At 31.3% G+C, this 25,028-nt stretch overlaps 5 protein-coding genes and 2 pseudogenes across 7 annotated transcripts; all 7 read left to right on the forward strand.

The window, feature by feature from the left end:
• Positions 1–611: 611 nt before the first annotated feature.
• On the forward strand, positions 612–1,341 carry LOC138338200 (pathogenesis-related leaf protein 6). Its single transcript, XM_069288950.1, has one exon. The coding sequence runs from the start codon at positions 671–673 to the stop codon at positions 1,148–1,150; it is 480 nt and encodes a 159-aa protein (XP_069145051.1). The 5' UTR covers positions 612–670; the 3' UTR covers positions 1,151–1,341.
• Positions 1,342–2,040: 699 nt separating this feature from the next.
• Positions 2,041–3,053, forward strand: LOC138338201 (pathogenesis-related leaf protein 4-like; annotated as a pseudogene).
• A 2,995-nt stretch (positions 3,054–6,048) lies between these two features.
• Positions 6,049–6,856, forward strand: PR1b1 (pathogenesis-related leaf protein 6). The gene is given in 1 exon segment (NM_001247385.2): positions 6,049–6,856. A coding segment is annotated over 1 exon segment (480 nt). The 5' UTR covers positions 6,049–6,095; the 3' UTR covers positions 6,576–6,856.
• Positions 6,857–7,465: 609 nt separating this feature from the next.
• On the forward strand, positions 7,466–8,478 carry LOC101261010 (pathogenesis-related leaf protein 4-like; annotated as a pseudogene).
• Positions 8,479–11,739: 3,261 nt separating this feature from the next.
• P4 (pathogenesis-related protein P4) lies at positions 11,740–12,238 on the forward strand (the record flags this gene model as incomplete). The annotated part of the gene is made up of 1 exon (XM_069289043.1): positions 11,740–12,238. A coding segment is annotated over one exon (270 nt), but the record flags the coding sequence as incomplete, so codon positions are not given.
• Positions 12,239–14,969: 2,731 nt separating this feature from the next.
• PR1a2 (pathogenesis-related protein) lies at positions 14,970–15,597 on the forward strand. The gene is given in 1 exon segment (NM_001321040.2): positions 14,970–15,597. A coding segment is annotated over 1 exon segment (483 nt). The 5' UTR covers positions 14,970–14,990; the 3' UTR covers positions 15,474–15,597.
• Positions 15,598–18,154: 2,557 nt separating this feature from the next.
• LOC101248812 (kinesin-like protein KIN-5D) lies at positions 18,155–24,951 on the forward strand. 3 transcript variants are annotated; one of them, XM_010327731.4, is made up of 22 exons: positions 18,155–18,607; positions 18,986–19,115; positions 19,206–19,364; positions 19,728–20,204; positions 20,475–20,572; positions 20,662–20,818; positions 20,894–20,963; positions 21,219–21,295; positions 21,395–21,448; positions 21,536–21,616; positions 21,718–21,829; positions 21,994–22,080; positions 22,166–22,341; positions 22,427–22,588; positions 22,670–22,777; positions 22,858–23,016; positions 23,098–23,181; positions 23,536–23,741; positions 23,842–23,943; positions 24,017–24,126; positions 24,218–24,378; positions 24,606–24,951. In XM_010327731.4, the coding sequence occupies exons 1-22, from the start codon at positions 18,450–18,452 to the stop codon at positions 24,774–24,776; spliced, it is 3,099 nt and encodes a 1,032-aa protein (XP_010326033.2). In that variant the 5' UTR covers positions 18,155–18,449; the 3' UTR covers positions 24,777–24,951. The 3 variants fall into 3 exon arrangements, with proteins under 3 accessions (XP_010326033.2, XP_004246926.3, XP_025888694.2); XM_004246878.5 differs by having other exon boundaries at positions 24,227–24,378; XM_026032909.2 differs by lacking the exon at positions 19,206–19,364.
• Positions 24,952–25,028: the final 77 nt, after the last annotated feature.

Genomic DNA, 25,028 nt, shown 5'->3' on the forward strand with positions numbered 1-25,028 from the left:
GTTGTTTAATATTATTTAAATAATAGAGTAAAGTATGATTATTCTTTAAAGCATATAGTATTTCCTTAATCACACGACATGCAATCTCCTTTGAATTTTCTTCACATGTGAAATAAAATTCCACAAAGTTTAAATTTAACAATTTTCACAAATTTGATTAAATTGAACAATCAAAGTTTGATAAATATCTTATCGAAACCAAAAGTGTTCACTTTTGAAAAATATAAAGGACCAAAAAAGATCACTTTTGACAATCTTAAGGACCAAAATTGCTCTTATCATACATAAGGGAGTCTATTGAAACTACTAAAAAGATAAGGAAGCCTTTTTGTCATTTCTCTATAATTTCCTTTGAATTTTCTTCATACATGCTAAACAAAATTACACAATGTTTAATTATATATACACTATTTAAAGGACCAAAAGTAATTAATTCTAAAAAGTTTTAAGGACCAAAATCACTTAGCAAAATACACAAGAGACTATTTTGAACTTACTATCAAAGATAAGAGACCATTTTTATCATTTCCTCTACTAATAATTTCCTTTGAATTTTCTTCACACATACTTAGCAAAATTCCACAATTTTTACTTATAAATACACTACTTATCTCACGTTTATAATCACAATAACTTAGATTTATTTTCTCTCCACTAAACCTAAAGAAAAATGGGGTTGTTCAACATCTCATTGTTACTCACTTGTCTCATGGTATTAGCCATATTTCACTCTTGTGAGGCCCAAAATTCACCCAAAGACTATCTTGCGGTTCATAACGATGCCCGTGCCCAAGTCGGAGTCGGGCCTATGTCTTGGGATGCCAACTTGGCATCCCGAGCACAAAACTATGCCAACTCAAGAGCTGGTGATTGTAACTTGATTCATTCTGGTGCTGGGGAGAATCTTGCCAAGGGTGGTGGTGACTTCACGGGGAGGGCAGCCGTGCAATTGTGGGTGTCCGAGAGGCCAAGCTATAACTACGCTACCAACCAATGTGTTGGTGGAAAACAGTGTAGACATTATACTCAAGTAGTCTGGCGCAACTCAGTCCGACTAGGTTGTGGTCGGGCACGTTGCAACAACGGATGGTGGTTCATTTCTTGCAACTATGATCCTGTAGGCAACTGGATCGGACAACGTCCTTACTAAAATGATGTATACTTATGACATGTTGCTAGTATTAAATAAAATTCTCATATGAGACGTCGAGAAGTTAAAATTTAAGTTTGACATATGAATCAAGTCAAACTCCTATCTAAAATATTAAGGGATTAAATATTGAACATCTATAATTATTATTATTTCCCTTTTGATGTTGCTAATATGAATAATTCCACATACCATATGTTCATAATGGGCTTAAGTTGATTATTAAGTACTGCATCTTCTTTGTTTCCATAAAACATTAATATACATAAAATTTTAATTAAGCATGGCATATATTAATTAGGCACATCAAGCACTTATCTAAACACGTAACTATTTATTCATAAATTCAGTTTCAACCATTCAAAATATTTGTTCTATTTTAAGTGCCCATCAAAAAAAAATTCAATAATTACCCAATTTTTTTTCAATGACTAACAAATACTCAAGTCTTCCATATTCTCTCATACAATAATGGCCTAAAACTATATTTTCATAAAATATTTTATAGGTGAAAATTGAATTTCATCCTTTCTTGACCTATTGTCTTAGATTTGAATACCAGAAATAAAAACAAATATTGCTATTTATTGAAAAAATTTACGTAGCATGAAATTAAATAAATTGGCACATATTTAAAATATCTCGTCAGGAAAAAAAAATTGTACCCCTAACAAACGTTTAAATTTAATAATTTTCACAAATGTTACTAAATTTAACAATGAGAGTTTGATAAATATCTAATCGTGAACAGAAAGTGTTCACTTTCGAAAAACAAAGAGGACCAAAAGTGATCTATTTTGACAAATTTAAGGATCAAAATTGATCCAATCATACATTAGGGACTATTTTGAATCTACTATAAAAATGATAAGGAACCATTTTTTTGTTTTTTCATTTTCTCTATTAAGTTTCTTTGAATTTTCTTCACACATGCTAAACAAAATTCCACATATTTACTTATATATATACTATACTTATCTCACATTCATAATCACAATAATTTAGATTTCTTTTCTCTCTACTACTCCTATAGCAAAATGGGGTTGTTTAACATCTCATTTTTGCTCATTAGTCTCATGGTATTAACCATATTTCACACTTGTGATTCCCAAAATTCACCCCAAGACTATTTTGCGGTTCACAACGATGCCTGCGCCCAAGTTGGAGTTGGGCCAATGTCTTAGGATGCTTCACAACGATGCCCGCGCCCAAGTTGGAATTGGGCCAATGTCTTAGGATGCTGGCTTGGCATCTCGAGCACAAAATTATGCCAACTCAAGAGCTGGTAATTGCAACTTGATTCATTCTGGTGCATGGGAGAACCTTGCCAAGACCGGTGGTAATTTCACGGGGAGGGCGGCCGTGCAATTGTGGGTATCGAAAAAGCTAAACTACAACTACGGTACCCACCAATGTGCTAGCGGGCAAATGTGCGGACATTATACTCAAGTAGTTGGCGCAACTCAGTCCGACTAGGTTGTGGTCGGGTTCGTTGTACAACGAGTGGTGGTTCATTTCTTGCAACTATGATCATGTAGGCAACTGGGCCGGAAAACGTCCTTATTAAGGTGTCGTTTATTTATGACATATTGCTAGTATTAAATAAAATTTTTATATTACATGTCAAGGAGTTAAAATTTAAATCTGGCAAGTGGATCGGATCGATCTCCTATATATCCAAGATGTTAACGGATCAAATATATAATTATTGTTTTGATTTCCCTTTGATATTGCTAGTATGAATAATTCCACGTATCATATGTTCATGGTATCGTGCTTAGGTTCTTTACTTTTTCAAAATTATGAAATTTATATATTTAAAAATTAAGTGGAGTAATTAATTGGGAAAACTACATAGATAGATCCAATTATGAAAATTTATCTAATTTGGACTTTATTCAAACTTTTTATCTTTAATGGATCTATGCCACAAACAATTTATCCGTTTATCCACTTTCTCCTTTTTTATTTCACGTATGATATCAGAATAACGTTAGCATAACTATTATGAATTTATCTTTTGTGATATACCTTGTCAGTATCATATAGGATTTAACTCTTTTTTTAAAAATAATTAAGAAAAAATTATTAAAGTCACAATATTATTTACTAAACTCTACATTAGAAGAAATTATATTTTTTAAATTAAAATAGAGTTACCTCAATGATACCATATACTATGTAGATATACTTCAATTGTATCATGGACGATTAAATATTCTCATCGAAGGACTAAAGCGAACCATAATGAAAACATTGTTCAATTACTCATTAATACCATCCGAGTATATTATACTTGATCATATCAAAGAGGAAGAAATAGTTCTTCAATGAAGACATTGTTTAATGACACTTTTATACCATCAGAGTATATTCATATATGACTGTATTATACTGTGATGATATAGTATATAATTGTATTTGATTTTCAAAATCACAGTGTAGTTTTGACGGACTCAAACTAGCAAGTCTTTTTCCAAAACAAACAAGTAATTCCAAACAATTTGTATTATATTTTAATACGAACGCAGTCAAATAAAAAAAGAGATAAGTGTCATAAATACACCTAAACTATACATTTTTTTGAGTTTTTTAAAATATTGAAAGTTTCATTACCTAATCTATCACTTTTTAGTTTGAGAAACACACCTCTCTCTTTTATACCACTTTCATCATGATATGTGTAATACACACTCTCTCTCTTTTATTTTAAAGAATTTTCACATCACACTCCACATGGACAAAATATTCAATCTTGACAAAAAATAAATAAATTATTAGTATTAGTTAAAATTAAAAATTAAGAAACTATTATAAAAAATAATATTTTCTTTATAAAAGAAAATGTAAAATATTTTTCTTATCCCAAGCTGTTTCTTAAAGTTTTTTATTTTGTTTAAATTTCTTTTATAAAAGTATTTCATTTTTTACTTCATCTCCTCCCCCTCATCAAATACTAATTTAAATATTATTGTATTTGCTTAAAAATATAATTCTACCCATCTCACTTAATCCTCAGCTTTCAGTTTTTTCCCCAGTGTTTAGGTATATATATATCGAAAATATTTTTACTTGTTGTCATAAGACTTTTTATTTTTTTTAGTTGTTTATGTTATATTCGGTACACTAGTAGAATTTTTTTCTCTAAAAATATATGTACGTGCATATCTAACACAAAATAAGAAAAACGTAAAAAAAAAAATTAGAAGCGAAAAATTTAATAGGATGTGATAGATTTTCTAAAAATAAATAAGTATCAATTTCTATCCGGGGGGGGGGGTGTGGAGGGGAGGGGGAGGATGAAATATGAAATTTTTAAGAATATTTTATAAATAATTTTTTTTTTTTAAAAAAGGATGGGGATGTCGCGGGGGAGGGAGGGGGGTACGTAAAGAAGGTGGTGGAGTGAGATAAGAAAAATAATTTAATTTTTTATGTGCATAGTAATCTTTAATTTTTAATTAATATTAATGTTTTACTGTTTAATTTTTATCTAGATAAAATATTTTATCTATGTGGAATGTCATGTGTCAAAGTTTTTTAATATAAAAGAGAGAGTACACTATACACACCACTGAGATGTGTTTCTCAAACTAAAACGGGATAGTTTAAATATGAAACTCACACTTTCGATAGTTTAGATATTAAACCAAAAAAATAAATAATTTAAATTTGTTTTTGATTCTTCTCTGTAAAATAAAATATATATATATATATATATATATATATATATATATATATATATATATATATATTATCACCGAACAAAGGGAAAATCAAAACTCTAATATATTATCATTCACCGAATCAAAATCAGTGAATTAAAAACTATATAAAAATCCATAAATAATTATGTGATGGAATAGGAATTCCACACACCATAGTGATTACCGTTGAACATCTTTCGCCAAAAAATTATATTTTATATATATATACGCTAGAAATTACTTAATGTGCGTAGATATAATTAAACATATCAAACTATTTATGCTATATTTAATACTTATTTAAATCGTAACTATTTATTCTAAATTCAGCTCTAACACTTTTTAAAAAGTTTTTAAAATTTTCTTTCGAAGCTACAAGGATTGAGGCAGTTTCTAATTTCCACATAAAGGACCAAAAAATTGTTTTGGTTTAAGTGTCTATCACTTCCTTTGTTTGTTGTTTTCATTATATCCAAATTGCTTTCAATGACTAACAAATACTTGAGTCTTCTCTCTCTCATAGAATAACTTTCTTCCAATAAATCCACGTAAGGGCGGCTCAATAAGTGTTGTTTAATATTATCTAAATAATAGAGTAAAGTATGATTATTCTTTAAAGCATATAGTATTTCCTTAATCACACGACATGCAATCTCCTTTGAATTTTCTTCACATGTGAAATAAAATTCCACAAAGTTTAAATTTAACAATTTTCACAAATTTGATTAAATTGAACAATCAAAGTTTGATAAATATCTTATCGAAACCAAAAGTGTTCACTTTTGAAAAATATAAAGGACCAAAAAAGATCACTTTTGACAATCTTAAGGACCAAAATTGCTCTTATCATACATAAGGGAGTCTATTGAAACTACTAAAAAGATAAGGAAGCCTTTTTGTCATTTCTCTATAATTTCCTTTGAATTTTCTTCATACATGCTAAACAAAATTACACAATGTTTAATTATATATACACTATTTAAAGGACCAAAAGTAATTAATTCTAAAAAGTTTTAAGGACCAAAATCACTTAGCAAAATACACAAGAGACTATTTTGAACTTACTATCAAAGATAAGAGACCATTTTTATCATTTCCTCTACTAATAATTTCCTTTGAATTTTCTTCACACATACTTAGCAAAATTCCACAATTTTTACTTATAAATACACTACTTATCTCACGTTTATAATCACAATAACTTAGATTTATTTTCTCTCCACTAAACCTAAAGAAAAATGGGGTTGTTCAACATCTCATTGTTACTCACTTGTCTCATGGTATTAGCCATATTTCACTCTTGTGAGGCCCAAAATTCACCCAAAGACTATCTTGCGGTTCATAACGATGCCCGTGCCCAAGTCGGAGTCGGGCCTATGTCTTGGGATGCCAACTTGGCATCCCGAGCACAAAACTATGCCAACTCAAGAGCTGGTGATTGTAACTTGATTCATTCTGGTGCTGGGGAGAATCTTGCCAAGGGTGGTGGTGACTTCACGGGGAGGGCAGCCGTGCAATTGTGGGTGTCCGAGAGGCCAAGCTATAACTACGCTACCAACCAATGTGTTGGTGGAAAACAGTGTAGACATTATACTCAAGTAGTCTGGCGCAACTCAGTCCGACTAGGTTGTGGTCGGGCACGTTGCAACAACGGATGGTGGTTCATTTCTTGCAACTATGATCCTGTAGGCAACTGGATCGGACAACGTCCTTACTAAAATGATGTATACTTATGACATGTTGCTAGTATTAAATAAAATTCTCATATGAGACGTCGAGAAGTTAAAATTTAAGTTTGACATATGAATCAAGTCAAACTCCTATCTAAAATATTAAGGGATTAAATATTGAACATCTATAATTATTATTATTTCCCTTTTGATGTTGCTAATATGAATAATTCCACATACCATATGTTCATAATGGGCTTAAGTTGATTATTAAGTACTGCATCTTCTTTGTTTCCATAAAACATTAATATACATAAAATTTTAATTAAGCATGGCATATATTAATTAGGCACATCAAGCACTTATCTAAACACGTAACTATTTATTCATAAATTCAGTTTCAACCATTCAAAATATTTGTTCTATTTTAAGTGCCCATCAAAAAAAAATTCAATAATTACCCAATTTTTTTTCAATGACTAACAAATACTCAAGTCTTCCATATTCTCTCATACAATAATGGCCTAAAACTATATTTTCATAAAATATTTTATAGGTGAAAATTGAATTTCATCCTTTCTTGACCTATTGTCTTAGATTTGAATACCAGAAATAAAAACAAATATTGCTATTTATTGAAAAAATTTACGTAGCATGAAATTAAATAAATTGGCACATATTTAAAATATCTCGTCAGGAAAAAAAAATTGTACCCCTAACAAACGTTTAAATTTAATAATTTTCACAAATGTTACTAAATTTAACAATGAGAGTTTGATAAATATCTAATCGTGAACAGAAAGTGTTCACTTTCGAAAAACAAAGAGGACCAAAAGTGATCTATTTTGACAAATTTAAGGATCAAAATTGATCCAATCATACATTAGGGACTATTTTGAATCTACTATAAAAATGATAAGGAACCATTTTTTTGTTTTTTCATTTTCTCTATTAAGTTTCTTTGAATTTTCTTCACACATGCTAAACAAAATTCCACATATTTACTTATATATATACTATACTTATCTCACATTCATAATCACAATAATTTAGATTTCTTTTCTCTCTACTACTCCTATAGCAAAATGGGGTTGTTTAACATCTCATTTTTGCTCATTAGTCTCATGGTATTAACCATATTTCACACTTGTGATTCCCAAAATTCACCCCAAGACTATTTTGCGGTTCACAACGATGCCTGCGCCCAAGTTGGAGTTGGGCCAATGTCTTAGGATGCTTCACAACGATGCCCGCGCCCAAGTTGGAATTGGGCCAATGTCTTAGGATGCTGGCTTGGCATCTCGAGCACAAAATTATGCCAACTCAAGAGCTGGTAATTGCAACTTGATTCATTCTGGTGCATGGGAGAACCTTGCCAAGACCGGTGGTAATTTCACGGGGAGGGCGGCCGTGCAATTGTGGGTATCGAAAAAGCTAAACTACAACTACGGTACCCACCAATGTGCTAGCGGGCAAATGTGCGGACATTATACTCAAGTAGTTGGCGCAACTCAGTCCGACTAGGTTGTGGTCGGGTTCGTTGTACAACGAGTGGTGGTTCATTTCTTGCAACTATGATCATGTAGGCAACTGGGCCGGAAAACGTCCTTATTAAGGTGTCGTTTATTTATGACATATTGCTAGTATTAAATAAAATTTTTATATTACATGTCAAGGAGTTAAAATTTAAATCTGGCAAGTGGATCGGATCGATCTCCTATATATCCAAGATGTTAACGGATCAAATATATAATTATTGTTTTGATTTCCCTTTGATATTGCTAGTATGAATAATTCCACGTATCATATGTTCATGGTATCGTGCTTAGGTTCTTTACTTTTTCAAAATTATGAAATTTATATATTTAAAAATTAAGTGGAGTAATTAATTGGGAAAACTACATAGATAGATCCAATTATGAAAATTTATCTAATTTGGACTTTATTCAAACTTTTTATCTTTAATGGATCTATGCCACAAACAATTTATCCGTTTATCCACTTTCTCCTTTTTTATTTCACGTATGATATCAGAATAACGTTAGCATAACTATTATGAATTTATCTTTTGTGATATACCTTGTCAGTATCATATAGGATTTAACTCTTTTTTTAAAAATAATTAAGAAAAAATTATTAAAGTCACAATATTATTTACTAAACTCTACATTAGAAGAAATTATATTTTTTAAATTAAAATAGAGTTACCTCAATGATACCATATACTATGTAGATATACTTCAATTGTATCATGGACGATTAAATATTCTCATCGAAGGACTAAAGCGAACCATAATGAAAACATTGTTCAATTACTCATTAATACCATCCGAGTATATTATACTTGATCATATCAAAGAGGAAGAAATAGTTCTTCAATGAAGACATTGTTTAATGACACTTTTATACCATCAGAGTATATTCATATATGACTGTATTATACTGTGATGATATAGTATATAATTGTATTTGATTTTCAAAATCACAGTGTAGTTTTGACGGACTCAAACTAGCAAGTCTTTTTCCAAAACAAACAAGTAATTCCAAACAATTTGTATTATATTTTAATACGAACGCAGTCAAATAAAAAAAGAGATAAGTGTCATAAATACACCTAAACTATACATTTTTTTGAGTTTTTTAAAATATTGAAAGTTTCATTACCTAATCTATCACTTTTTAGTTTGAGAAACACACCTCTCTCTTTTATACCACTTTCATCATGATATGTGTAATACACACTCTCTCTCTTTTATTTTAAAGAATTTTCACATCACACTCCACATGGACAAAATATTCAATCTTGACAAAAAATAAATAAATTATTAGTATTAGTTAAAATTAAAAATTAAGAAACTATTATAAAAAATAATATTTTCTTTATAAAAGAAAATGTAAAATATTTTTCTTATCCCAAGCTGTTTCTTAAAGTTTTTTATTTTGTTTAAATTTCTTTTATAAAAGTATTTCATTTTTTACTTCATCTCCTCCCCCTCATCAAATACTAATTTAAATATTATTGTATTTGCTTAAAAATATAATTCTACCCATCTCACTTAATCCTCAGCTTTCAGTTTTTTCCCCAGTGTTTAGGTATATATATATCGAAAATATTTTTACTTGTTGTCATAAGACTTTTTATTTTTTTTAGTTGTTTATGTTATATTCGGTACACTAGTAGAATTTTTTTCTCTAAAAATATATGTACGTGCATATCTAACACAAAATAAGAAAAACGTAAAAAAAAAAATTAGAAGCGAAAAATTTAATAGGATGTGATAGATTTTCTAAAAATAAATAAGTATCAATTTCTATCCGGGGGGGGGGGGGTGTGGAGGGGAGGGGGAGGATGAAATATGAAATTTTTAAGAATATTTTATAAATAATTTTTTTTTTTAAAAAAGGATGGGGATGTCGCGGGGGAGGGAGGGGGGTACGTAAAGAAGGTGGTGGAGTGAGATAAGAAAAATAATTTAATTTTTTATGTGCATAGTAATCTTTAATTTTTAATTAATATTAATTTTTTACTGTTTAATTTTTATCTAGATAAAATATTTTATCTATGTGGAATGTCATGTGTCAAAGTTTTTTAATATAAAAGAGAGAGTACACTATACACACCACTGAGATGTGTTTCTCAAACTAAAACGGGATAGTTTAAATATGAAACTCACACTTTCGATAGTTTAGATATGAAACTAAAAAAATAAATAATTTAAATTTGTTTTTGATTCTTCTCTGTAAAATAAAATAAAATATATATATATATATATATATATATATATATATATTATCACCGAACAAAGGGAAAATCAAAACTCTAATATATTATCATTCACCGAATCAAAATCAGTGAATTAAAAACTATATAAAAATCCATAAATAATTATGTGATGGAATAGGAATTCTACACACCATAGTGATTACCGTTGAACATCTTTCGCCAAAAAATTATATTTTATATATATACACGCTAGAAATTACTTAATGTGCGTAGATATAATTAAACATATCAAACTATTTATGCTATATTTAATACTTATTTAAATCGTAACTATTTATTCTAAATTCAGCTCTAACACTTTTTAAAAAGTTTTTAAAATTTTCTTTCGAAGCTACAAGGATTGAGGCAGTTTCTAATTTCCACATAAAGGACCAAAAAATTGTTTTGGTTTAAGTGTCTATCACTTCCTTTGTTTGTTGTTTTCATTATATCCAAATTGCTTTCAATGACTAACAAATACTTACGTCTTCTCTCTCATAGAATAACTTTCTTCCAATAAATCCACGTAAGGGCGGCTCAATAAGATCGATGATTTAAAATCAAATTTTCATAAAATATTTTATAGCTGAATAAAATTGAATCACTTTTTCTCTTGATCAGAGGTCTTGATAAGAGAGCTTCTTCCGTTAAAGAACCTTCTGTGGCATGAAATTGAATTAATCGTGACTCCAACATAGATTCTAGACATCGTCATCGTGTGAGGAAAAATAATGAAACCCTAAAATTTTGCAGCCTAAAAGTCCTTGATTACTAGCTGTTGTTTAGTATTATCTGAATAATAGAGTAACGTATGATTATTCTTTAAAGCATATAGTATTTCCTTAATCACACGACATGCAATGTAACAATCTCCTTTGAATTTTCTTCACATGTGAAATAAAATTCCACAGAGTTTAAATTTAACAATTTTCACAAATTTGATTAAATTGAACAATCAAAGTTTGATAAATATCTTATCGAAACCAAAAGTGTTCACTTTTGAAAAATATAAAGGAGCAAAAAAGATCACTTTTGACAATCTTAAGGACCAAAATTGCTCTTATCATACATAAGGGAGTCTATTGAAACTACTAAAAAGATAAGGGACCCTTTTTGTCATTTCTCTATAATTTCCTTTGGATTTTCTTCATACATGCTAAACAAAATTACACAATGTTTAATTATATATACACTATTTAAAGGACCAAAAGTAATTAATTTTAAAAAGTTTTAAGGACCAAAATCACTTAGCAAAATACACAAGAGACTATTTTGAACTTACTATCAAAGATAAGAGACCATTTTTATCATTTCCTCTACCAATAATTTCCTTTGAATTTTCTTCACACATACTTAGCAAAATTCCACAATTTTTACTTATAAATACACTACTTATCTCACGTTTATAATCACAATAACTTAGATTTATTTTCTCTCCACTAAACCTAAAGAAAAACTGGTGCTGGGGAGAACCTTGCCAAGGGTGGTGGTGACTTCACGGGGAGGGCAGCCGTGCAATTGTGGGTGTCCGAGAGGCCAGACTATAACTACGCTACCAACCAATGTGTTGGTGGAAAAATGTGTGGACATTATACTCAAGTAGTCTGGCGCAACTCAGTCCGACTAGGTTGTGGTCGGGCTCGTTGCAACAATGGGTGGTGGTTCATTTCTTGCAACTACGATCCTGTAGGCAACTGGGTTGGAGAACGTCCTTATTAAAGTATCGTCTATTTCTGACATGTTGCTAGTACTAAATAAAATTTCCATATTACATGTCTAGGAATTAAAATGATAAGTGGATCGGATTGATATCCTATTATTATTGTTGTTGTTGTTGTTGTTTCCCTTTGATGTTGCTAGTATGAATAATTCCACGTACCATATGTTCATGGTATCGTGGCTTAGGTTCTTTACTTTTTCAAAATTATGAAATTTATATATTTAAAAATCAAGTAGTGTTAATAATATATAGGACCTATCCACAAACTATTTACCTGCTTACCTCACTTTCTCCTCTCTTATTTCGCGCATGATATCAGAATAATGTTAACATCACTGCAATGAATTAATTTTTTGTGGTCTATTGATACCCTGTCGGTATCATATAGGATTTAACTCTTTTTTTAAGAAATAACGAAGAGAAAAGTATTAAAGTCACAATCTTATTTATTAAACTCTAAATTAGTAGAAACTATGTTTTTCAAAATTAAAAAATTGAAGAGTTAAAACATATACCTCAATGATATTATGTAGATATACTGTAATTGTATCATACAATATTCTCATCGAAGGATTAAAGCAAACCATAATGAGAACATTGTTAAAGTACTCATTAATACCGTATTCATATACAACTGTATTATACTTAGCCTTCTTTCTCTCTCATAGAATAATTTTCTTCCAGTAATTTCACGTAAGGACGGTTCAATAAAATCGATAATTTAAAATCAATTTTTAATAAAATAGTTTAAAGCTAAATAAAACTTAATAGCTTTTTCTCTTGATCAGAGATCTTGAGTCCTAATCTCAAAATGAAAACAAATATTGCTAGAGCACTTCTTCCTTTAAAGAACCTTTCTCTGACATGAAATTGAATTAATCCTAACTCCAACATAGATTCTAAATTTGTCATCGCGTGAGAAAAATAAAAAAAATTGAACCCTAAAAAAAATTATCCTAAAAAGTCCTCCGTTACTAAGTCTTGTTGAATATTATTTGAATAATAGGGTAGAGTATAACTATTCTTTAAATCATATAGTATTTCTCTAATCACACAACATGCAATGTAATTAACAACCTCCTTTGAATTTTCTTCACATGTGAAATAAAATACCACAAAGATTAAATTTAACAATTTTCACAAATTCGATTAAATTTAACAATCAAAGTTTGATAAATATCTTATCAAAACCAAAAGTGTTGACTTTTGAAAAATTTAAAGGACCAAAAAAGATCTCTTTTGACAATCATAAGGACCAAAATTGCTCTTATCATACATAAGGGACTCTATTGAAACTACTAAAAAGATAAGGGACCATTTTTGTCATTTTTTCTAGAATTTCCTTTGAATATTTTTCACACGTGTTAAACAAAATTATACAATGTTTACTTACATAAACACTATTTATCTGATGATTATTCATTTGTCTCCAATGCATCCGCGAACTTCTTTTTTCTTTGGGTAATGGAGAGAAACTTATTTTCTTGAATTGCTCAGTGAGCTTTTTAAGATAAACATGATAATGTCAAAAAAATTTCATATTTGATTTTTCGATGCTCAAAATTTACCCTAAAATAATTTTGCAATTCATATCGATGCTTGTGCCTAAGTTGGGGTGGGGCTAATTGCAACAACGAAAGGTGATTCATTTCTTGCAATTATGATCATGTAGATAACTGGACATGACAACATTTTTTATTAAAACGTATTTACTTCTAATATGTTATTAATATTATATGTTAATGGTATAGTGGGACTTGTTCACATTGAATTATGAATACATAAATTTATTCCTATTTTACCTTTATAAAATTTATCTTTTCTTTATTAAGATTAAAATACGATATTTGTGTTACTTAACTCAAATATGTCTAGTTTTGTAAAAATTTAATAGAAGAATTGTATAAGAAAACCAATTAGTACCTTTGTTCCAATATGTGTCAAGATTTCGAGTATGAATTTTAAAATGCTATTTTTTTTGTATGAAGTTGGACATAGATTCTTTATTTCTTTAGAATTATAAAATATACGTATTCAAAATTTAAGTGGTCGTAAATTAATACAAAAGTCAAGAGAAAACTCTTCAATTACATAATGGAATATGAATTTCACGCATCAGATCTTTGAACACTTTAATTGAAAAATCATGTACAATATATCCGTTCAAAACTACTTTATGCGCATATATATATTGATTAACCATATCAATTTTTTTATTCTCTACTTATTACTTATCTAAACACCTAACTAATTATTCATAAATTCAACTTCAACTCTTCTTAAACGTTTTAAAAATTAATAATTCCCATTTGAAGCAGCCATGATGTGAGGCAGTTAATTTCTACACAAAGAACCACATATTTAAGTGTCCACCACTTTGTTTATTATGTTTTCATTATATCCAAATTGCTTAATTTCAATGACTAACAAAAGAATAATTTTCTTTTGATACATTCAAGGCGGCTCAATAATATTGATGACCCAAAATCAATTTGTCATAAAATATTTTATAGGTAAAAACTGAATTGCATCCTTTTTCTATTAGAGGTTTTGAATACAAACCCCGAAACATAGATAAATATTATTTAGATTGAATTTTCCTTTAAAAAAGCTTACGTGATGCAAATTAAATTAATTAAGACTCCAAAACACATTTCGAATATCTAAATTAAAGTATGACAATTATTTAAAGTATATAGTAATCCCTAAATCACACGATATGGAAGGTATTGATCACATTTGAAATTTTCTTCACATTATTAAAATTCCACAATGTTTGAATAATACAATCAAAGTTAGATATAAAGAAAAAAAAATATTCATTTTTTGAAAAACTTAAAAAGGACCAAAAGTAATTAATTCTAAAAAGTTTAAGGACCAAAATTGCTTAGCAAAATTCCACAATTTTTACTTATAAATACACTACTTATCTCACATTTATAATCACAACAACTTAAATTTATTTTCTCTCAAAGCAAAAATGGGGTTGTTTAACATGTCATTGTTACTTATGACTTGTCTCATGGTATTAGCCATATTTCACTCTTGTGATGCTCAAAATTCACCCCAAGACTATCTTGAGGTTCACAACGACGCCCGTGCCCAAGTCGGAGTCGGGCCAATGTCTTGGGATGCCGACTTGGAATCCCGAGCACAAAGCTATGCCAACTCAAGAGCGGGTGATTGTAACTTGATTCATTCTGGTTCAGGGGAGAATCTTGCCAAGGGCGGTGGCGACTTCACGGGGAGGGCCGCGGTGGAATTGTGGGTGTCGGAAAAGCCAAACTACAACTACGATACGAATGAATGTGTTAGCGGAAAAATGTGCGGACATTATACTCAAGTAGTCTGGCGTGACTCAGTTCGACTAGGTTGTGGTCGGGCTCTTTGCAACGACGGGTGGTGGTTTATTTCTTGCAACTATGATCCTGTAGGCAATTGGGTCGGACAACGTCCTTACTAAAATGTTTTTTGTATGATGTGTAAGGGATCAAATAATTATTATTATTTCCCTTTGATGTTTGCTAGTATGAATAATTCCACATACCATATGTTCATGGTATAGTGGGCTTAAGTTGATAATAAATAAAGTTTTTCCTATTTTATTAAATAAGATTAAAATACATGGCATAATGGTAAAATAATTATTGTCTTATGCAAATTACGAGAGTTAAATTATTAATTTTTTTAAGTGTAAAGACGAGCATAGATTCTTTATATCTTACAAAATGAATTATATATTAAAAAACGGTTTGGAATAACATATAAGTAGAGGCGGATCAACGATTTGAAGGTAATGGGTGTCATATTGTTAAGTCTCAATCGTTTGTGATTTTTCATCACATATACAATATTATAATAATGTTTATTAGAGTTAAATGTAGTCCATGACTTAATTGTATTAACATTGTCTTGTGTGGATTACGCGTTTGAGTCGAAGCGTCAACATTATTATTTTGCAAAAGAAACGGAAAATACATTAAAAATGAGCAATATGAGAATCGAACGGGCACCATGTGCCTACTAGTGTCCAGGGGTGACAGATTAGTTTTTCATAAGTTTTTTATGCGTATATATATATACACATAAAATTTCAACCGAGATCACTAGATGACGTGACACCCCTACCATGATACATATATCTGCCCCTGCACATAAGTTAACATTGTGAGTCCTGATACAAAGTCACATTTGTTCAAGAATTTCTTATCTCAAATATGAGATTTTTCTATGAGGATTTAAATTTAAGCGAATCATTCTTAACTGAATGTCTTATATTCGAATCGTAGATATATATAGAGTTGTAGTCGAGAAAAAACGATTTACCCTCACATACTTTATTATTCCAATGGAGAGAATAATTTTTCAAAATAAACCAAGACCATGAATTAACTAATATATGTCCTATTTAGGGTTGCATGTAATTGTAATATTTCTAGAATAATTTTAGATTAAGTTAATTAATCCCTTTAGTTACCCAATAATACTGCAATTTGAATGACCTAGACTTGAAAGTTGCAAGCTTTTTCCAAAACAATAATTTACTCTAATTTAAATGCAGTCAAATAAATACAATTATATTTTATTAAGAATTCAAGGAGTTAAATTCTACTTCTCTTTGGGTTTTTTCTCCTCTGATTTCTTTAAGTTCTTGTTTGGACGTCAGACACATGACATAGATAAAATTAATAGAAAATATTTAATTGATTAAAATAAAAATTTTAATTTCTAATTTAAATAACTAATATTTCATAAAAATAGTAATGTCGCAATCATAGAAATATATTAGATGTCCATAAATAGTTTTATAATTAAGGAATGAAATCTTATTTAATATAAGAACGTATGCTTAATTAAATTGTAAATATTAATTTTTAACCAATTATTTTGTTTGTGTGTGTTTTGTTTATTAAATGAGATTTAAACATCATATATCAGTATATACGTATAATAACACAATATTATAATAGTCATGAAATTTTCAGACAAACACTCCTACTCGATAGTTGTGATCACAAGGTTGATAAAACGAGGTTTAAAAAAAATATAATATAGGATAGAGAGTTTATTTCTGACATTTTAACATACATAATTAGACAAGCCAATTAACTCCAACAAACATCAAATAAAGTCACTACTATAAAAATTGACATCAAATGCATTTTTTCACCAACACAATGACCACATTCTAAAAAAAGAAAGGATTTAAAGTTGGATGACATAATACATAAACGTATTCTTCAATTCCGCCTTAATTAATATTTATATCTTCAAACTTTACATATGCATAAATAAATACTTAAAAACTTATATAAAATTGAATAAGTAAATACACATGTCCTACTGATACATATGTTAATATCGCCTTATCAATACACCTTCAATTATTTGATGAAAGATTTTTGCTTTAATTTAGAAAACCCATTCTACTCCCCAACAGTGATGGCAAACTGAGTTCATTTCTCATATAGTTACTCAATTAATGGTCATATTAAAAATCAAGCCTTTCGTTTTAAAATAATTAAGACAGTTTATTTTTTAATATCTAGATGACAATTGATGATTGTGTTGGTGATGGTGGCTGACGATAATAATTAAAAGTGGACGTTGTTGATCGTGGTGGTTGGTGATGACAACTAATAATTATAATGGATAATAGTAACAACTAATGGTGATGGTGAATGATGTATAGCGTGGTGGTCGATTGTGTTGATTTTCGTAAGTGACTAATGATTTTAGTGGAGATGATCGTATATGGTGTCTAATAGTTATGACTTGTGACAACTGACTTATATACATGATTGGTGATGGTGATAGTTATGACTAAAGATGATGGTTTATAAGTGGTAATTGATAATGGTGAACGGCGATTAACAACAAACCTAGATAGGAGTAATAATGAATTATATGTTATCTTGTAGAAATCTTTAAATAGACATCTTATTAATATAACAACTCAGTAATTATATATATATATATATATATATATATATATATATATATATATATAATGTTATTAATACATAGAAAGTTGGAATATTTTAGGTGTACCTATAATATGCTACCAATAAAAGTAGCAAAATGACAAAAGTTTAAAATTATTAATGTCTTTTATTTCTATAACGTTTAATTGACTAATGACTCAAAACGTCAAATATAAGTAGTTACACCTCATCAAGAAACAGTATTTTCTTTATTATACAACACAAGTGAAACGCCATACATTAAATTTTCTGTTTCTCTTTTCTTTGTTTTTATATACAAAAACTAAAATCGTACTATCCAAAAAAAACCTTGTCATATTCGACCGGCCGGCCGGTCAACATAATCAGAGTGAGACTTTGGTTGCTAGCAAACGATATATTCTCCAAAAAGAACTCATAATCAAACAGCTCGTACTATTGAAGTACCATACAAAAATAAATACAGGGCATTTTTTATGGATACTCCGAAATCGAATCATCAAAGAAGAGGGAGTTCTTCTCCTTTCTTGATGTCTCAAACACTATGGTCATCAACTGAAAAAACATGCAGATCAGGATTGATCAGATCAAATGATGAAAAAGGGGTAAATGTGAAAGTTGTATTGCGTTGCAGGTATGAACAAGTTGAATTTTTTTCCATTGCTAATTCTACGCGTTCATACGATCACTATACCTTAATTTCAAGAAAATTGGGAATCCTTACTGTCCTAAGTGTATTGGCAATAAGGTCACATGTTTGGAGCTCTACATGTTCTTAATATTTGCTTTACTTGAGTCGAGGTGTCTATCAGAAACAGTTTTTCTACCTTCACAAGGTAGGGATAAGGTCACCTATTCACCACTCAACCCAGATTCCACTTGTGGGATTACGCTAGGTTTATTGTTGTTGTTATGTTCTAATATTAAAGATAATGTAGTATATAACACTACAAGCAAGACGTGTAGGTGGATAGACTCATAAACTTACCATAGAGACTTACTCGTCTTTCAGGCCACCAAATGAGGATGAAATGAAGATGAAAGGCCCTTTGGTGATCTCATGCGACGAGCTGAAACAAGAAGTCACTGCAACATTGAACACAACTACTAAGCAAATAAACAAATCATTTCTATTTGATAAGGTTATATATATATATATCTATTTTTCATTATTACGAAAAATTGTGTAGTAGCGTTGATTCGGACCCCTTTAATGCCACAATATTTGTTAGGTTTGTGGTCCATCAACTCAGCAAAAGGACTTCTATGATCAGTCTGTGGCTCCTCTTGTTAATGAGGCGCTCGAAGGATATACTTGTACTATTTTTGCTTATGGCCAAACTGGAACAGGAAAAACTTATACAATGGAAGGGGAAGCAATTAAAGAGAAGGTTCTTTCTGATTCTTTCTTCGTCTCCCCCCACCCCACCCCCAAAAGGTAATAGAGGCGAGGAAATCTTAGTAGCTCAGTTGGTTGGCTACCTAAACTTTCACCTTGTTGATGAGAGTTCGATTCCCCACCGATGACAGAGGCGAATTCAAGATTTGAAGTTTATTGGTTTTGAACTTGCCACCGAACTTGTAGCTCAATTGAGTTACTAAGTTCGTTATTAAATATTTATACATATTTAATGAAGCTCCCTAATACAAAAGCTATTTGGTTCGTCAAAACTCTTAACTTATATTGTAGCTCCGCCCCTGATTTTGTTGGCTTTTATCGTTTTTACATCCTATTTCAATGTTGATGGTTGTAGAATGGGGAGTTTCACAAGAATGCTGGAGTAATACCTAGAGCAGTCCAAGAGATTTTTGACATTTTGGAGTCTCAAAAGGCTGAGTACACTATGAAAGTTGCATATATAGAAATTTATAATGAGGAGATAACAGATCTTCTTTCCCTGGACGAGGAATCAAAACCGATAGATGAGAAGCAGGGAAAGCCGTTAGCTCTTATGGAGGATGGAAAAGGCGCAGTTTTCATTAGAGGTTTAGAAGAGGTGACAGTATCAACTGCAGATGAAATATACAAAATTTTGGAGAAAGGGTCTGCTAATAAGCATACAGCTGAAACGCTACTTAATAAACAAAGCAATAGGTCTCATTCGATATTTTCCATCACCTTACATGTTAAGGAATGTACTCAAGAGGGACTAGAGCTGTTAAAGTGTGGAAAACTGAATCTTGTTGACCTAGCTGGATCCGAGAACATTTTACGTTCTGGTGCAAAAGAGGTACACTAACGAAACTTCTCAGAATAATCGGAAGTAGTTATTATATCATTTCACAAATGCACTATCACGTCAGCTGAAAGATAAATGCAGGTAGCTCATAATAAGTAGAACTACTTACCTGGAAAATAATGCTGACAACCTGCCATAACATGTTAGATTACACTGATAGTATAAAGATTATTTACATCGTCACCGTACATAAGTTAAATCGCTCAGTTTATTATAGTGAGATTCGAGGTTCATAAGCACATTTACTTCTCTAAAATACAGGGAAGAGCAAGGGAGGCTGGCGAGATAAATAAAAGCTTGCTTACCTTGGGCAGGGTCATCAATGCTTTGGTTGATCACTCTGGACATGTTCCATACAGGTATAGAACATATTTAGTCATTACATATACATTGCAACGGATGTTATAATACAGAAGCAGCAATTGTAAAATAAGTCTCGGGATATCAGGGATAGCAAGTTGACAAGGTTTCTGAGGGATTCGTTAGGAGGAAAAACAAAGACATGCATAATTGCCACAGTTTCACCGTCCATCCAGTGCTTGGAAGAGACTCTCAGTACTCTAGAATATGCTAATCGTGCCAAGCAAATTAAAAACAGGCCAGAGGTAGTCAATTTTATTCTTTGGAGACTTGTTATGATTATAGATGACCATGTATTTCATTCTCAAGTATATTCCCAGGTTAACCAGAAGCTGACAAAATCTGCCCTAATCAAAGATTTGTATGTGGAGATGGACTGCCTAAAGCAAGGTTAAAATGAGATTTATAGTTAAACAATTTATTAGTTTATGTGGTATTATAACAGTAGGCATTGAAGGAATACGGTTTGTCTCCATGTGACCTATAGGTCAGGGGTTTGAGCCGTGGTAATCAACCACTGATGCTTGCATCGGGGTAGGATGCCTACACCACACCCCTTAGGGTGTTGCCCTACAGCCGAACCTTGTGTGAGTACAGGATGCTTCATGCACTTTATAACATAAGTGATTCTTCTTTGCTCTGCAGAATTACATGCAACGAGGGAGAAGAATGGAATCTACATACCTCAAGATCGTTACCTGAGTGAAGAAGCAGCTCATAAGGTGCTATTACCATCAATATATCTGGAGAGCTACTCTTGATCTATAAAATAGTAACAAACTTTATAACTCGAATGCTTCTTCCTTTTTCCCCCTTTTTAGGCGATAGTTGAGAAACTGAAGTTCACAGAACTTGATTTAGAGTCCAAAAATAAGGTAAGTATTACCTGGTCTATCTTGTAGGCAGCTTATGCAAGTTCTAATTTATTCCAAGATAATAGAGAAGTTAAACATTCTGAACAGAAACTGATAGAGCTTCAGGATCTTTATGATAATCAGCAACAACTGACAGCAGATTTAACTGAACAACTTCAGAGAACTCGGGTAGGATGTTACTTGAACAAGTTACTATACGTCTCTCTCTTTTACCATGATATCAAGAACCTACAAGATAATTAAACTTTCCAGCATCTATTTTATGACAGAGAGAACTAAAGAAAGCAGAACAAGCTTTCTATGATCTAGAAGCTCAAAATAGGCGAGCGAAAGAAGTGATTCAAGAGAAGGATTCTCTAGTATCCGACCTCATTAAATCTGGTAAGAAGTGTGTTCCAAACATATAATTGAAATACAAAGATGATCCAAAGCTTTCCTGAATCCTTACACCATGTACGAATAAATATGTATCTATTAACGGCTCATAGGAGAGAAGTTTATTCTTGAAATTATTGAATCTGCATATTTTACCTCTGGTTATTCAGAAAAGGAAATGACTAATAAAGCACTTGAGTTTCGAGCTGAAGTAGAGAATGCAGAATCAGAGATATCCAGCTTGTTCGCCAAAATTGGTCCGCACTACTATCTCTTCTGGTCTTTAGTCTTTATCTGGTTAAGATCAGTTTCTTCTTCTAACATATGTTTATTATAATACAGAAAAAGGCAACAGTAGAGAGGAAAGAAACAGAATCCTTGTGCAAAGCTACCGCAGCAAATTAACTCAGCAGCTTGAAATTTTAAAGAGAAAAACAGCAAATTCTGTAAGCAAACAAGAGCAGCAATTGAATGTAATATTAGAAGATATGCAATCCTTCTTAGCTACTAAAAGAAGGGTACAGTGAAATTCTTTCGACATACGGTACTCTGATAATCTGTGACCTGAAAATGGAACTTATCTAATCTTGAATTTACGGACAGGCTACAGATGAATTGAAGGTTCAGCTCCAGAAGCTGAAAGACAATTATAACTCCGATATCCAGAATTTAGCTGTTCCAGCCCGAGATCTTCATGAAAATTCTCAGCTAGCTTTAAGCAAAGTGAATTCAGCAATATCAAAGCATTCTTCTGCTTTTACAGATGTAAGAGTGGATACTTCTTTCAGTCAGCATTACTTTCTTTCCACCCTTCCGTCACTCAATTTTGCCAGCATACTTGTGCAGCTTGTTGGAAAGATTTCCGCTGATGTTAATGCTATACTCAACGGTCTGCAAGGTAATATTCGGGAACTTGAGGTGAAGATAAATGCCTTTGTGCGACAAGAGCAACAGGTACATAAGCATGCTATAAATTTTCTTCCAGATACTCTTAATTTTGTGTATCCAACTTCGTTTATTTTCTCTATCATCAGTATCAAACAAGAAGATATCATGAAATTCAAGTTACCTCTGAAGTTCTCCTCAACTTTTTCAAGACCTTGAATACATGTATTTCAAAATTGAGACTAATGGATGAAAAATCACAATCAATTAATGATCAGCAACTCTGTGCTCTTGAGGAGAAGTTTGAGGTATTTGTTCGTTGTTCCGGACCCTCCAACTATGAAGATATTGGTCTTGGTTTCTTTTCACCCTTTGAGTTATTTCTATAGGAGCTGGCTGCAAGTGAAGAACATCAACTCATAGAAAAAGTTGCAGAGCTTATATTAGCTTCCAATACTAAGAAGAAAAGGCTGGTATGTGCTTCTTCATTGCAACTTGTACATACCTTTTATGGTATTAGAGGCAGCCTTACCCCGTATTTCAGCAAGAGGTTGTTTCCACAGCTCAAACCCGTGACCTCCAGGTCATATGGCAACAACTTTACCAGTTACGCCAAGGCTCGCCTTCAACTAAATAATTAGAATTTATACTAAAGAATCACAGCTGAGAATGCTTTTCCATGAAGGTTTATATTGTCAATGATATTCATACCAATATCATAGCTTTTTTATGGATTTTCTTATTCTTAAAAGCATGGAATTACTGCAGGACTATCTCTTTCAGGGAGAAATTTATCAAATATACTTCCATTTTTTTCGTTTCTTTAGGTTCAAACAGCAGTCAATGACCTTAGAGAGTGCTCTAATATCAAAACCAGAAATCTAAATGCTGAGTTCTCAGACATACAAGATTGTGCTAATTCTGCCTATGAAGAGTGGACAAACTACATTGAAAGCACAGAAGCCCATCATATCGAGGATTCAACTAGATTGGAATTTTGGAAAAGTAGCCTAGCAGGAAACATCGATTGCTGGTTGAGTTGGTTTCGATGATATAAAATCTATAAATATTGCACTGTATTTTGCATTGTATACCTTTAGTCAAGCTATTATATTTCTCATCTTGAATTTCAGCTTAACAAAATCAAAGGGGATCGAAGATGGATGGAGAAATGCCCAAGAATCCCTTCATTCCCAAGAAACAAGAACCATCAACTCAATCGATTCTATTGTTAAGTGAGTTATCATTTTCAGATGAATCAACTACCATCTGAGGACTTTTTTTACATTTTTACCTCGATATGTTCAGGAGTGCTATGGAATCTAATGGAAAGATCGGCTCTCAATTTTCCTCCACCGTGACTTCCATACTAGAAGAAACATCTATTTCCAAGAGGAATCTTCTTTTTGTTATGGAAAGTATGTTGTCTGAATAAAAATAGTGTTTCTTCCTCTGATGTTACAAGTGAACAAACTCGAGGTTTATTGCCACAGACTAATAGAGTTAAAGTTGCTGTAGGTTTGCTGAAACTTGATCATGATGAATGTGAGAAGATCTGTTCACTTATTCATCCTTGTGTTGAGGATATGAAACAGATGAAAGACAGTCATTCATCCGAAGTATCAGAGATAGCGGAAAATGCAGGAAAAGTATTGACAGATGAGTATAAGGTTAAAGCTCAGAAAACTATGCAAGTATTTTTGAATTAAAACTAAAAAGCATAATACTCAAATTCACACAATGCTATTACAATCTGTATTTCTGAACGGTTTAAATTTTCTCTCTTCATCATTCAGAAAAACCTCCACTTAGAAAATCTAACGCCAACTCTTTCTCCTGTATAGAAAGAATACCAATTTAATGGAAATTATCATTAATAGAATTTCTCAATAACTAGGTTGATGAACTGTCAAGCTCAACCCTGAGGAGGAAAAGAGTTAACGTGCCAAGTAGGGAATCTATTGAAAATCTCAGAACTCCTTTTCTCGAAGAGTCACTCAAGTCATTTCAAGGCAATGGAATAGCAAACAGAGCTAACAGAAATGTTAATGCAACCAAAGGTGGATGAGGAAATTCAGTTGGATTCCAGATGTTCCTATTTCGAAGTAGGATAACTGATTTAGAGATTGATCAATCGAGGTTTATATCTATTAGTGGTAACCGGATGTAGTGTTTTAGTAAAAGAACTATGGCATGTCATCATGTGAATTGGATCCTCAGAAAATAAAATCAATGTTTCTTTACATCTAAGTGTTCTAGTCATATTAAAAATACGTACATTAGAAACAGCATACTAATGTGTACAATAAAAATACAATAT

Source organism: Solanum lycopersicum, chromosome 9 (assembly GCF_036512215.1).
Source record: "Solanum lycopersicum chromosome 9, SLM_r2.1".
NCBI lineage: Eukaryota > Viridiplantae > Streptophyta > Magnoliopsida > Solanales > Solanaceae > Solanum > Solanum lycopersicum.

What these genes read in the sequence shown, in the direction of transcription:
- LOC101248812 (XM_010327731.4), top strand. Translation starts at nt 18,450, where the DNA reads ATGGATACTCCGAAATCGAATCATCAAAGAAGAGGGAGTTCTTCTCCT. An exon ending in AATCATTTCTATTTGATAAG is followed by an intron (nt 19,116 to 19,205) that starts GTTATATATATA and finishes AATATTTGTTAG; the next exon opens with GTTTGTGGTCCATCAACTCA. An exon ending in TTGTGCGACAAGAGCAACAG is followed by an intron (nt 22,778 to 22,857) that starts GTACATAAGCAT and finishes CTCTATCATCAG; the next exon opens with TATCAAACAAGAAGATATCA.
- LOC138338200 (XM_069288950.1), top strand. Translation starts at nt 671, where the DNA reads ATGGGGTTGTTCAACATCTCATTGTTACTCACTTGTCTCATGGTATTA.